Here is a 14,922-nt window from a genome sequence, read left to right as displayed (position 1 = left end):
AGCACCCAACAAGGAGAGAAAACAACGCCAGGTGTTTGGGGCCACAGGACGGGGCTCTGAGCAGAGGAACAGGCTTCAGAAGGGGGGGTCTCAGAAAAAATTACAGACCCCCAAAGGAAAACACCATGGGGGTTTGCTTGCATGCCCATCAGCGAGATGCTTAGGGCTGGGTTACTGACAATATGAATTCACATATCATAGGAAAGGAAAAAAAAGTCTAGTTATATCTGAAGGTTTCAGGCACATAAATAACCAGAACGTTTTAATGATCTGGAAATGCAGCAGGGGCAGAAATCATTTCACACGACTAGAAAGAAGAAAATCAGCATTTAGCAGATTCTCACTTAACTGGAACACAAGCAACCGAAAAGTTCCAACAGCAGATTTTTGTGTGACATCTCCGCAGTGTGCCTCTGACTTCAGAGAGTGCCCAGTGCCAAGGAAGCAAGTGATCATCAGGGATTTGATCTAAAAAGAAACCTGTAGGTTAGGTGTTATTGCCTTGGCATTGTATTATGATACATAATTTAAGGACTTCAGAATTTTAGGGGTTTTTATAGGTAAGAAATGGGGCTCGGAGAGGTTAATTGACTAGACAAGGATTACAGAGCTTACTGGGGTGGGGGGAGGCCAGAGCTTATAAGGTACAGGGTCCAGGGAGTTTTAAGATGTGGTCAGCAGTCATGGAAGAGAGACGAAATTATGCAAATATGGTTTTCATTTGTAAATATATTTTAAGATAATCTAACTTTTTAAAAGCAGTAAAAAACATAAATTAGGTGGTTCTCAAACAGATACAGATAGTAAATTAACTGTAAACTCCACCCCCTCCCCAAAACCGTTCTGGATAAGTGGGATTCTTGTCAGATATTTTCAGAGAATTCTAGAGCGAAAGTAAATTCAACAGGCCTTCTTGACACCCGCCCCTCGAGAGACGAAGAAAGAGTCTTACATTTGATGAAGTCCTACTAGTTTAAATGAAGACTTTTATATATTTATCCTCTCACCTCATGATGGATTAAGTAGCTGCCCATTAACACAGACGAGGACAGTCCAGCTCAGAATCACTAGTCACCAGGCAGCTGCCTCTCCTCGGCCTTCCCACGTCACTTGGCACATAAACGTCCCTCCCTGCCCCAGCCCCAATTACATGACCTTCAACTGACTGGCATCTTGTATTGGGACCTTCTTAGTTATCCTCTTGCCAGTGGTGTGAGGAGTGATGGAGCCTTTCACACGGGCACATAACAAAGAATGTTCATGTGAAACTGCTGTATCACCCTCGGTTTACCAGCTGGCCACTCTCCTGCTTTGCAGACATTGCTTAACAGGTGACTGGATCTAGTGATCCCTCTGACTCCCTGTCTATTTTGGGTTTTTTTGGAGGGGGGTATAGAGCGACTTTTAAAAATGGAAGAGGAGTTGATTTAAATTGTTTCAGGTGTATAGCAAAATGTTTCAAACTTATATATAGGAATATATATGTATCTATATTCTTTATCAGATTCTTTTCCATTATAGGTTATTATAAGATATTGAATCTAGCTCCCTGTGCAAATAACGTTGTCTTAAAGTCTATTTTGACTAGTATCAATAAAGCTCCCCTAGCTTCCTTGCTGTTTTATCTATTTTATATTTTGTATATAGTAGTGTGAGCGTTTATTTCTTAGGTTGAACCTGAATGTCTTTCTGCAGAGCAGATGCTTGCTTCACCATTGCCTACTTCTTATATAGTAGGCATGTCCGACTCTTTGTGACCCCATGGACTATACAGTCCATGGAATTCTCCAGGCCAGAATACTGGAGTGGGTAGCTGTTCCCTTCAACAGGGGATCTTCCCAACCCAGGGATCAAACCCAGGTCTCCCACATTGCAGGCAGATTCTTTACCGTCTGAGCCATTAGGGAAGCCCACATTTATATACAACCTGCTTTATTCATTTATATGAATGATGTCCAGGCCTCTGGAGGCACTGGATTTAGGACCTCTGGGACGCAAAGCCAGTTGCAGCCACCGTTCCCTCAGGGGGACTGGGTCCTTGGCTTCTCCTAGGAGTGCTGTGAAGAGCTGCTCCGGGGCTCTCTGCGTAGCCTATGGCTGTGAGTTGTGCAGTGCACAGCCTGGGCAACTGTCGGTGGCCCTCGTGGTGGTGGTGCCCAGGAAAGGATTCTGGCCTGAACACAAAGCCTAAGGCTGCTCACTGGTACCCTTATCCCACGAAAATGAAGAGCAGTCAGGATGATGGAAGAAGAGAAACCGCATAGGCAGTTCCAAGGGGTGGCCAATTTAATGGTCTGTCAGCATCAAGCCCATCTTTTGAGTGCTGGCAGCTCAAATTAGTCAACTGAGTATCATCTCTGGACAGAGCAAGTGCGTCCACTAGTGTCCCCAAGGTACAGAAGTGACTGGACCCCCCAAAGTAATTAAGAAACCTGAGTAGGGTATTTTCAACAATGGTGAGAAAAGCAAAGTTTACATTTCTTAGAATCTTACTATATTAACTGTGAAAACAACCGCTTGCTTTTACTTTGCCTCCTGGGCAAGGAAGGGGCTGTGAATACTTTCATTCTTTTACTCTCAAGGGAAGTCAAGTGTTCCTTCAACCATTTGAAAGAGAAAAATCATAGCAACAGTCCCAGTGATTCAGATCCCACATCTAGGATTGTACTAAACTTCGGTCCAACGACTCAAAACCCAAGAGTAAGTGAATTAGAAACTACGAGAGGCTGCGAGCCACAGGTGAGGTTCAGATTCATGCTTCCGAGACTTGAAATGCATCAAATAGAAACCGGCTCAGCCACAAACCTAACATGTGGGTAACTTGATCATCAACCCGCGAGCGGGGATGTGACGCTGCGCCCACCTCCCAGGTCCACCTCCCAGTCAACAGGCCTCTATCGGCAGCCACGCGAACAAACCAAAGTACGGTACCTCCTCGGGCAAGCTGACCACCAAATCATTCTTCGTCTGTCCAACCAGCGCCTGCCAGAAGTATTCACTGCATGCGGCCAGCACGGCTCGGTGGGCCCGGAACTCCTTCCTTTCCACGATCAGGGTCACGTCACAGAGAATATCCTTCTTGCGCTGGTCATTGAGGCCCAGGAGGATGTTGGTGCAGTGGACTGTGGACTCATACACGTACATGGGGGAGCCAGGCTTCTCATCCACAGACATGCCGTTCACACCCTGAAAGAGAGCAAGCCAGGCCGGGTCAGCGCGGCTCCCCGAGTCAGAGAGATGGTGAGGAAGGATGCTGCCCTCCTGTGAGCCCCCGCCCTGAACCGAGCCAGGCTGGAAGGCGCAGACCCGCCTGTTAGCATCTTCTGCTCAGTCAGCACCGTGAACTCATACAACATCTGGAAAGTTGTGTTCTATGGCTGACTTTTCTCCTCTCCCCTTACTGCGTCATTTAAAACCCCATGGAAACAAAGCCAGGTCTTTTAATGGAACACCCCAAACACTCAAAACACATACCCACTTTAAGACTTGGTAGTTTTGATTTTGTTAGTGGACTGAAAGGGAACTTTCACACATACTGAGTCCCAGTGCAAGTATTAACTGAACTGTGTGTTAAGAGGAAATGAATCATTCAGAAGTATTGGCAATGCTGCCTTGATGAAGCACGTGTTTAAGTTTCTGGGCTGAAATTTGGCCAAGATGCCAAGCGGTTAAACATATAATCACAATACGTAATTTGACATGGGAATGAAACGGACTGTGTATGATGGAGTGGATGTAGCCACTTATCTATCGCAATTGCCCTCCACCACGTCAGACAAAGCACAGTTACCAGAACCCTACTACTGTCATGAAAGGCTCTTGAGAAGAAGTGGAAGTGTGCTATCATCGCTCCAGAAGACTGCATGTACACTCTCTTCAAGGAAATACAGTATATCACATTAGGAGCCAAGAGAAAGATATATTCAACGGTGAAGATTACTTTTACAAAGGGGTTCTTTGCTCTAAAAAGTGTCCACTGACAAATTTAAAAAATCTATTTAATTTACCTAATAATTGCGCTAGTGGTAAAGAACCCACCAGCCAATGCAAGAGACATAAGAGATGTAGCTTTGATCCCTGGGTCAGGAAGATTCCCTAGAGTTGGAAATGGCAACTCACTCCAGCATTCCTGCCTGGAAAATCCCATGGACAGAGGAGCCTGGCAGGCTACAGTCCATGGGGTCACAAGAGTCAGACATGACTGAAGTGACTTAGCATGCAACAATTTTCCAGTAATGTTTACACTAGTATGAATTTCAATAGTGAGTCTTACTTTCTTTTTGGCTTTACTCTTATTTATTTCATTAAAAAAAATTTTAAATAATTTCTTGGCAGTGTCGCCTGGCATTTGGGATCTTAGTTCCTTGACCAGGGATTGAACTCATGTCCCCTGCAGTGGAAGAGGGGAGTCTTAACTACAAGACTTCCAGAGAAGGCCTTCTTATTTATTTTTTAAAGAGTTTTAACACACCATAAAATTGCATAGCCTAGAGCATGCAATCTTGACATATTTTGGCAGATTTTCACAACTGTGAAACAATACTAAGTCACTTCGGTTGTGTCCAGCTCTTTGTGACCCCATGGACTGTAGCCCGCCAGGCTCCTCTGTCCATGGGATTCTCTAGGCAAGAGTACTGGAGTGGGTTGCCATTTCCTTCTCCAGGGGATCTTCCCGACCCAGGGATGGAACCTGTGTCTCTTACGTCTCCTGCATTGGCAGGTGGGTTCTTTCCCACTAGTGTCACCTGGGAATTCCAAAAACGTATTCTCCGAATAGAGTAGTCGCTTGGTATCCACTGGAATTGACTCCAGGACTGCCTGCAAATACCAAAATCTATGGATTTTGAAACCATAATCACAATCAGCACACTGAACATATTCTTCACCACCAAGTCTCTTTACATCCCTTAACAATCTCTCCCCTGCACTCATCCATTCATCTACTGGTGGATACTTGGGTATTTCCGCTTTGGGTTGTTACAGATAAAGCTCCTCTGGATGAGTGTATAAAGCTCTGTATGAATGTAAGCCTTCCTTTCTCTCATGTAAACACCCAGAGATAGAACTGATGGATCATTTGGTAAGTGTAAGTCTAACTTATAAAGAAACAGCCCCTGTTTTCTAAAGCGGCTGCGCCATTTTACACTTTGAATGGCAATGGATGAGAGCTCACTTCTTTCCCATCCTTGCCACCATGAGGTATGGCCAGCCTCTCTAAGTTTCGTTGTTATAATAGGTGCACTGTGGCATCTCTCAGTGATTTCACTTTGCTTTTCTCCAGTGACTGAAGATATTGAGAATCTTTCATGTGCCTATTTGTCATCTATCCATTTTCTCGATAGAGCATGAGACCCTGAGTCTCAGGGCCGTGGGTTCATGTCCCACACTGAGTGATGTGCTGGGGCTTCCCTGGTGGATCAGATCGTACTGCCTGCAGTGCAGGAGACCTGAGTTTGATCCCTGAGTCAGTAGATCCTCCGGAGAAGGAAATGGCGACCCACTCCAGTATCCGTGCCTGGAGAATCCCATGGACAGAGGAGCCTGGCGGGCTTATAGTCCATGGGGTCGCAGAGTCAGGTACGACCAAGCGACTAACATGCTCATTTTCATACATTTTCTCTGGAGAGATTCTTTGCCCATTTTATACTGGGTTGTTTCTTTACTACTGAGTTTTGAACATTCTTTGTAAAAGCTCTTATATCTATCAGATATCTTATATCTATCAGATATGTGATTTGCAAATGTCTTCTCCAAGTCTGTAGCTTGTCGTTTTATTTTCCCAGCAGTGTCTTTCAAAAAGCAGAAGTCTTCACTGATGAAGTCCAGGGAGCAATTTTCTTTAATGGATCATGCTTTTGGTGTCATATCTAAAAGTCCTTTGCACAAACCAAGGTCACATCAGATTTACAACTGGATATTAATATTTTTAATGCAATTAGAAATGGCTTTGTTTTTAACTTACATTTCCGATTTTTCATTACCAGTATATAGATATATAAATTACTTTTGCATATTCATATTGTATCCTGCAGCTTTGTCTAACTTGCTTATCAGCTCCCATAGACTTTTTAGGGCATGGAGTTTTAATTATAAATTCAATTCAAAAACTACTGTCAAATTCATTGGCATAAAGTTACACATAATATTTCCTTATTTTCCTTTAATACCAGTAAAATCTGTACCAATGGCACCTCTCACCGTCTCAGTTCAGTTAAGTTCAGTCGCTCAGTCATGTCCAACTCTTTGCGACCCCATGAATCCCAGCACGCCAGGCCTCCCTGTCCATCACCAACTCCCAGAGTTTACTCAAACTCATGTCCATTGAGTCGGTGATGCCATCCAGCCATCTCGTCCTCTGTCGTCCCCTTCTCCTCCTGCCCCCAATCCCTCCCAGCATCAGGATCTTTTCCAATGAGTCAAGTCTTCGCATGACGTGGCCAAAGTATTGGAGTTTCAGCTTCAGCATCAGTCCTTCCAATGAATACCCAGGACTTATTTCCTTTAGGATGGACTGGTTGGATCTCTTTGCAGTGCAAGGGACTCTCAAGAGTCTTTTCCAACACCACAGTTCAAAAGCATCAATTTTTCGGCACTCAGCTTTCTTCACAGTCCAACTCTCACATCCATACATGACCACTGGAAAAACCATAGCCTTGACTAGACGGACCTTTGTTGGCAAAGTAATGTCTCTGCTTTTTAATATGCTGTCTATGTTGGTTATAACTTTCCTTCCAAGGAGTAAGCGTCTTTTAATTTCATGGCTGCAATCACCATCTGCAGTGATTTTGGAGCCTCCAAAAACAAAGTCTGACACTGTTTCCACTGTTTCCTCATCTATTTCCCATGAAGTGATGGGACCAGATGCCATGATCTTAGTTTTCTGAATGTTGAGCTTTAAGCCAACGTTTTCACTCTCCTCTTTCACTTTCATGAAGAGGCGTTTTAGTTCCTCTTCGCTTTCTGCCATAAGGGTGGTGTCATCTGCATATCTGAGGTTATTGATATTTCTCCTGGCAATCTTGATTCCAGCTTGTGCTTCTTCCAGCCCAGCATTTCTCATGATGTACTCTGCATATAAGTTAAATAAGCAGGGTGACAATATACAGCCTTGACATACTCCTTTTCCTATTTGGAACCAGTCTGTTGTTCCATGTCCAGTTCTAACTATTGCTTCCTGACCTGCATACAGGTTTCTCAAGAGGCAGGTCAGGTGGTCTGGTATCCCCATCTCTTTCAGAATTTCCCACAGTTTACTGTGATCCACACAGTCAAAGGCTTTGGCATAGTCAGTAAAGCAGAAATAGATGTTTTTCTGGAACTATCTTGCTTTATCGATGATCCAGTGGATGTTGGCAATTTGATCTCTGGTTCCTCTGCCTTTTCTAAAAGCAGCTTGAACATCTGGAAGTTCACGGTTCATGTATTGCTGAAGCCTGGCTTGGAGAATTTTGAGCATTACTTTACTACCGTGGTGAGATGAGTGCAATTGTGCAGTAGTTTGAGCATTCTTTGGGATTGCCTTTCTTTGGGATTGGAATGAAACTGACCTTTTCCAGTCCTGTGGCCACTGCTGAGTTTTCCAAATTTGTTGGCATATTGAGTGCAGCACTTTCACAGCATCATCTTTCAGGATTTGAAATACAGATACTAGAAATTTGTGTCATGTCTTTTTTTTCCCTGATCACTTTGGCTCGAGGTTTATCAATTTTATTGATGTTCTCAAAGAACATGCTTTTGCTTACATTGATTACTTTCTGTTTTTTATTATACTGAATTCTGCTCTCATTATTTTTATTCTTTCTTGTGCTTACTTTGGGTTTAATTTGCTCTTCTTTACCAGTCTCCTAAGGTGGAAGTTGAATTCACTGATCTGACATCTTTCATCTTTTCTAATGAAAACTTAAATGCTATATATTTCACTCTAGATACTTTAGCAGCACCCCACAGATTTTGAAATGTTGAGCTTTTATTTTCACTCAGTTCAAAATACTTCCTAATTTTCATTTTGGTGTCTACCTTGATGCATATATTATTTGGAAATACATTAACAGTGAGTCCCCTACATACAAATGAGTTCCGTTTCAAAAGCATGTTCGTAAGTCCAATTTGTTCTTAAGTTCAACAAAGTTAGCCAAGGTACACAGCTAACACAGTCGGTTATAGGGTACTGCACTGTAATAGATTTATAATGCTTTTCACACAAATAACACATAAAACACAAACAAAAAAGCCTTCTGGGAGAGGAGGAACCAGAAACCCAACCTCTGCTCACACAGGTTTCAGGTGAGGAAGACCTGATAGGCTAGACCATGGTATCCTGGACGAAATGGAGGGAACAAGATCCTGGAAGAGAAGTTACCGTTAGGAAATGGAGAATTCAAACCTAGAGGGACATTTTAGCATAATATGTGGAGCTGATGCCACCAGCTCCTCTAGCCCTATGTATCTTAGCCCAGAGGTTTGTTCTAGGGACCATGGCTGAGCAAGGGAATATGACTAAACCAACATGCCACCTGGGAAGCCAGTGTGGAGTTCTGAGGCCTGAGTGGGGCTGCCTGCCATGCAGCAGGACTGGGCCAGGGCCCGCCAACGGGCAGAACAGCCATCGGCAGCGATGAGGTCACGGCAGCAGCTGGGTTCTCAGCTTCTGGCTCACAAGTAAGATGGCCTCTTTCTGCAGATGACATACTGTACATAGAAAACCCTAAAGATGCCACCAGAGAACTACCAGAACTCATCAATCAAGACAGTAAAATCACAGGATACAAAATTAATATACAGAAAGCTGCTGCATTTCTGTACACTAACAATGAAAAATCAGAACAAGAAATTAAGGAAACAATCTCATTTACTACTGCATCAAAAATAATAAAATATCTAGGAAGAAACCTACCCAAGGAGGTAAAAGACCTGTAATGGGAAAACTGTAAGATACTGATGGAGGATTTCTCTGGTGGTCCATGCTCCCAAAGCAGGGGGCCTGGGTTAGATCCCTGACCAGGGAACTACATCTCGCATGCTGCAGCTAAGAGTTCGCATGCCTCAACCAAAGATTCAGTACAGCGAAATAGATAAACAAACTAAGTATTTTAAAAAAGATACTGATGGAAGAAACTGAAGATGATACAAACAGCTAGAAAGATATAATAACTAAAACTGTTAAAATGATCATACTACCCAAGGCAATCTACAGAGTTAATGCAATTCCTATAAAATACCAAGGTGATTTTTCACAGATCTAAAGTATAATTTAAAAATTTTTATGGAAACACTAAAGACTATTAATTACCGAAACAATCCTGAGAAAGAAGAACACAGCTGGAGGCATCATGCTCCCTAGCTTCAGACTACAGTAAAAGCTAAAGTAATCCAAACAGTATGATATTGGCACAAAAACAGACACATAGATCAATGGAAAAGAATAGAGAGCTCAGAAACAAACTCACACATTTATGGCCAATTAGTCTATGATAAAGGAGGCAAGAATATACAATAGAGAAAAGACAGTCTCTTCATTCAGTAAGTGGTGCTAGGGAAACGAGAAAGAATGCTATTAAAATGTTACTCTTTATAAAATTAATGTCACATCATATATAAAAATAAACTCAAAATGGATTAAGGACATAAATGTAAGAACATAAAAATCCTAGAAGAATACACAAGCAGAACACTCTTTGATATAAATTATAGCAATAGTTTTTGAATCTGTCTCGTAAAGCAAAGGAAATAAAAACAAAAATAAACAAATGGGATCTAATTAGACTTAAATGTTTTTGCATAGCAAAGGAAACCATAAAAAAACAAAACAAAATGAAAAGACAACCTACAGAATAGGAGAAAATATTTGCAAATGATGTGACTGACAAGGGGTTAATATCCAAAACATATAAAAATCTCACACAAGTCAATATCAAACAACAACAACAAGCAAACAATCCAATAAAAAAATCAGCAGGTCTAAATACACATTTCTCCAAAGAAGACATACTAATGGCCAACAATCACATGAAAAGATGTTCAACATCACTAATTATTAGAGAAATGCGAATCAAAACTACAACGAGGTATCACCTCACAACAGTCAGAAAGTCCATCAACAAAAAATCTACAAATAATATGTACACCTATGGTTGATTCGTGTTGATGTATCAGAAACCAACACAATATTGTAAAGCAATTGTTCTCCAATTAAAAATAAATTAAAAAAACAAACACATGCACACAGACACAAGAGTCTACAAATAATAAATGCTGGACAGTGTGTGGAGAAAAGGCAACCCTTCTACGATATTGGTGAGAACGTAAATTGGTGCAGCTACTATGGAAAACAGTATGGAAGTTCCCTGAAAAACTAAAAACAACTACCATATGGCCCAGCAATCCTACTCCTGGGCATGTACCTGGAGAAAACTCTAATCTGAAAAGATATATGCACTCCAATGTTCATAGCAGCACTACTTATAACAGCCAAGACATGGAAGCAAGCTAAGAGTCAATCAACAGATGAAAAGAGAAGATAAAGAAAGCATATATGTATGTATGAAGTTAAGTGAAGTGAAAGGCACTCAGTCGTTTCTGCCTCTTTGTGACCCCATGGACCATACATACAGTCCCTGGAATTCTACAGGCCTGAATATATATATACACACACACACACATGCAGACACACAATGGAATACTACTCAGATGTAACAAGAATGAAAATTTTCCATTTGCAGTAACATAGATGGGCTTGATCCAGTACTTTTGCCTGGAGAATCCCATGAACGGAGGAGCCTGGTGGGCTACAGTCCATGGGGTCGCTAAGAGTCGGACACGACTGAGTGACTTCCCTTTCACTTTTCAGTTTCATGCCTTGGAGAAGGAAATGGCAACCCACTCCAGTGTTCTTGCCTGGAGAATCCCAGGGACGGGGGAGCCTGGTGGGCTGCCGTCTATGGGGTCACACAGAGTCGGACACGACTGAAGTGACTTAGCAGCAGCAGCAGATGGGCTTGAAGGATATTGTGCTAAGTGAAATAAGTCAGACAGAGAAAGACAAATACTGTACTGATATCACTTGTATGTGGAATCTAGAAAGAAAACCAACATACTAGTGAATATAACAAAAAGGAAAAAATATCTATCATTCCCATGAAGCCGTTGCTAGACTCTAATCTGTCTGAGGATTTTCTTGACTTTTATTGCATTATTCCTGGATAACCCTTCCAACGCCATGCCAAGCCCACTCTGCGCCTCTTGGTTTTTACATTCCTACCAGAGCTTATCATACCCCTCCCCGCTGGCCCCTCTTCAAGCATAATGGAACACGCTGCTGTTCTTCTTTTAGAAATCAGTCAGCCCTTCTCATGCCCCAGTTATTGGTGCTCTTCTAGGAATTCTCATTTTCCTGTTTTGGACTGACCAATGCCAACCAGAAATCTGGTTCTCCTATCAATGCATTATGTTTTATTAAGTTTTCTTTTTTTACCTGCCGTACCAATATAGAAACACATTTTCCCCCCTAATGCAGAAAATCCTGAAATCTGTAGCAGGCCCCATGGGATCTAAGAATGAAGTACTTTGTAGTGAGTAACAGCCCAGAATAGCATATAGGAATCTGACAGCCAGTCTTTACGCTAAGCATTAGACAATGTGTTAAAGTGTGCAGACATTAGCTTAAATCAGATTGTAAGGAAGCTTTCCAAAGGTTCTGATTTGGGTTTTGGCTGGATCTCATTCTTCTTTTTGTAGGCCAAAAAACCCCCAGCTGCACAAGCACACACACATATAACCCAATCATCTTATCGTATGGTTTGGCAGTAAAAGATAATTAGTATCATTTTATCAGAGTATGCTCATCCTCTCAAAAAGCTACACAGACCACAACTCTTTATCATTCAAAGATGAAGTGTTAATGAATACAGACGCACTTCTTAACTCCCTCGTTCACTCTTCATTCACTATTGGGTCATATTCAGAAATTAAAATGTCTAACACTTAGTTCTGAAGGTAAAAGTCTACATCGAAAAGCCAAGAAAAGAAAAAGAACTACAGTGGGAAACCTGAAAAGTTGCAATTCACAAAAAAGTAGAATGTTAAGTTTTTCAGATAATGTGTCATGTTTACAACGTTTCATAAGAGGAGACATGAATACGCCTCGCAGGTAATGAAAAAGACCAAATTACAAACCATTTCACTTGAAATTCCAACCACACTTCTCTTAGAAACAGTGCATTAAGTAAACACTTCTGTGAATCAAACACTAAATTATTTAGTATTTGCTGAGTAAATTTCTGCTCTTATGAAGCATTTTTTAAAAGTCACTTACTACAGAACTGTTAAGGGTTAGTTTGTATAAAAGAAAGTTATCAAGTCTATAGAAGTTTTAGAGTGCACTGTGCCATTAAAATTACGAAGTTATTACTTTCGGATTGGAAACACTTTTCAATCGCATCAGGACTTAAACTTCTTACTTAAAGTGGAAAGCAATCCAATTTTGGCATTTTCTAATGGAAAACTGCAGTGCCTGTCACTTAATGTTTCTAATGCCTTTAGATAGCTAAATTGAGGGCCTGACATGGAGCACTAAAACATTCCATGTTCTTTATTTACTCAAACACTCCATCTGTCTGTGTACTGGGAACTGAAATTTAAGGCCGTTATTAGGAGGAAGCACTTACAATTGTATCATCAAATCCTTAATAGCTCTGAATGGTTCTCCTACTTCAACATAAACTTCCATTTTCCTTGACCTTTCAGGAGGAAGTTCAATTTACCGATATGGTTTGTGACAATGGTTTTGACTGTGCAGTTGAGAAAAATTAGGAACCATCATAACAGGCCCCAATTGGAGGGGTAATTTTAGCTGTTGATGTTGTTGTTTTACTTCTTATAAACAGCCAAATAAAAAAGAATCGAAACTTTCAAACTATCGGGTAACATAATATCAGTGACAATGACTAGCATTTCCATTTTCAAAAGTAAACTCGAAGTCTTCCTTGGCAGTCCAGTGGTTAAGACTGCGCTTTCACTGCAGGGAGTGTGGGTCCCATCGCTGGCCTGGGAACTAAGATCTTGCATGCTGAGTGGTGTTTGTGAGTTTGTGTTTGGCCAAACACAAACAAAAACAAAAGTACATTCATGCTATGGTTTCACAGGGAAAAAAAAAAAGTAAACTATATGTAGAGGCACAGTATGATACAGAGACTGAGCTAGAAGAAATACTAGAATGTTGGCAGCAGACGGTATGTAATAATCTAAAGGCAGTAAAGAATTAAAGATTTACTACGTATCAACAATACAGGAAAGAACTGGAAAATTAGATAAATAAAGTGTTTGTGAAAATGTAAAGCCACAGGGACTCACACACTGACCACCGGTTCAGATTCTTTGGGAAACACTTTGGCATCATATAATGACTGTGGTGTTGGAGAAGACTCTTGAGAGTCCCTTGGACTGCAAGCAGATCCAACCAGTCCATCCTAAAGGAGGTCAGTCCTGGGTGTTCACTGGAAGGACTGATGCTGAAGCTGAAACTCCAGTACTTCGGCCACCTCATGCGAAGAGTTGACTCATTGGAAAAGACCCTGATGATGGGAGGGATTGGGGGCAGGAGGAGAAGGGGACGACAGAGGATGAGATGGCTGGATGGCATCACCGACTCGATGGACATGAGTTTGAGTAAACTCTGGGAGTTGGTGATGGACAGGGGGGCCTGGCGTGCTGCGATCATGGAGTCGCAAAGAGTCGGACACGACTGAGCGACTGAACTGAGCTGAACTGAACTGGATGAAGTTGAAGGTTGTCACTCAGTAATTCCACTCCGAGACTACACACAAGGGATGCTTCTGCATGTCTGTAGCAGAACTCTGGACAAGAGTGGTCACAGCAGTGTTGTTCAGCTTCTAAATGGAAGCAATGTGATGTCAGCTGGTAGCAGAATGAATAAACACACTGAGGTATATGCATATATTGTTTTAATGGAAGAATACAGAGCAAATTAGAGTCATATGCAACATGGACAAATCTCACAAACCTAACACTGAGTACTGAGCTAGAGAAGCAAGGCACAAAATAACAACACGCTTGGATGCCATGGACATCAAGTCCAAAAACAGATAACACTTCAGCATCCATGGATACACACTTAGGTGGTGAAACTACGAAGAGGCCTCAGGACTTGCCTGGTGGTCCAGTGGTTAAGGCTCCATGCTCCCAATTCAGGGGGCACAGGTTCAATCCCTGGTGTGGGAACTAAGATCCCACATGCAATGCAACAGGGCCAAAAAATAAAAACAGAAACAAGAAAAAGACACAGAAGGGAGAGACTTCTTGAAAAGTGGTGCTGGGGAGGTCTCAGGGGTGCTGCCACAGAGTTCTATTTCTTGACATCAGTGACAGGCAGATATTTATTTGCTTTTTTATTGAATTACACATTTGCTTATGCACTTTTCTTTTTCTACACTGTATTTTGTCAGTAAAAAAAATCCTATGATTATGTACTCAGACACTCAGTTGTGTCCGACTCTTTGCAACACCACGGAATGGAGCCTGCCATGGAATTCTGGAATGGGTTTCTACTCCAGGGGATCTTCCTGACCCAGGGATCGAACCAGCATCTCTTGCATTGCAAGAAGACTCTTCACCACTGAGCCCTCTCGCCCTAAATGGAAGATTTTAGGAAAGAGTTTACAGCTCAAGTTCCCTGTAGTTAAGTTCAGTGACTTAACTACAAAGGTCCTGGGGTGGACTTTGTGTTTTAAAGAAAAATACATACACACATCTTACAACCTACAATTTAAGGTCTGAAGGGACCTTAAAGGCAATCAAATCTAGCTGGACATTTTAAATAAGAATCTGCAAAAATGGGCAGAATACAGGGATAAGGCCCTTCAGAAGGTTGGTGAGACATCTGAGAACAGGTTTGTTTCTGAACAAGCC

General features: G+C 41.8%; 1 protein-coding gene across 8 annotated transcripts in view; it reads right to left on the bottom strand.

Moving 5' to 3' along the window:
* The window catches only part of BACH2 (BTB domain and CNC homolog 2), a 379,241-nt gene that overhangs the window by 84,484 nt on the left and 279,835 nt on the right, over window positions 1-14,922 (bottom strand). For all 8 annotated transcript variants that reach the window (XM_061131763.1, XM_061131759.1, XM_061131762.1 and 5 more), the window contains one exon: window positions 2,932-3,186. In XM_061131763.1, the coding sequence (XP_060987746.1) occupies window positions 2,932-3,174 (243 nt within the window). In that variant the 5' untranslated portion in view covers window positions 3,175-3,186. The remainder of the gene's footprint in view (window positions 1-2,931; window positions 3,187-14,922) is intronic.

The sequence above is a fragment of the Dama dama genome, chromosome 28 (genome assembly GCF_033118175.1).
Source record: "Dama dama isolate Ldn47 chromosome 28, ASM3311817v1, whole genome shotgun sequence".
Classification (NCBI taxonomy): domain Eukaryota; kingdom Metazoa; phylum Chordata; class Mammalia; order Artiodactyla; family Cervidae; genus Dama; species Dama dama.
The sequence above is the reverse complement of the archived record's forward strand: the minus strand, read 5'-3'. Positions and strand labels throughout refer to the sequence as shown.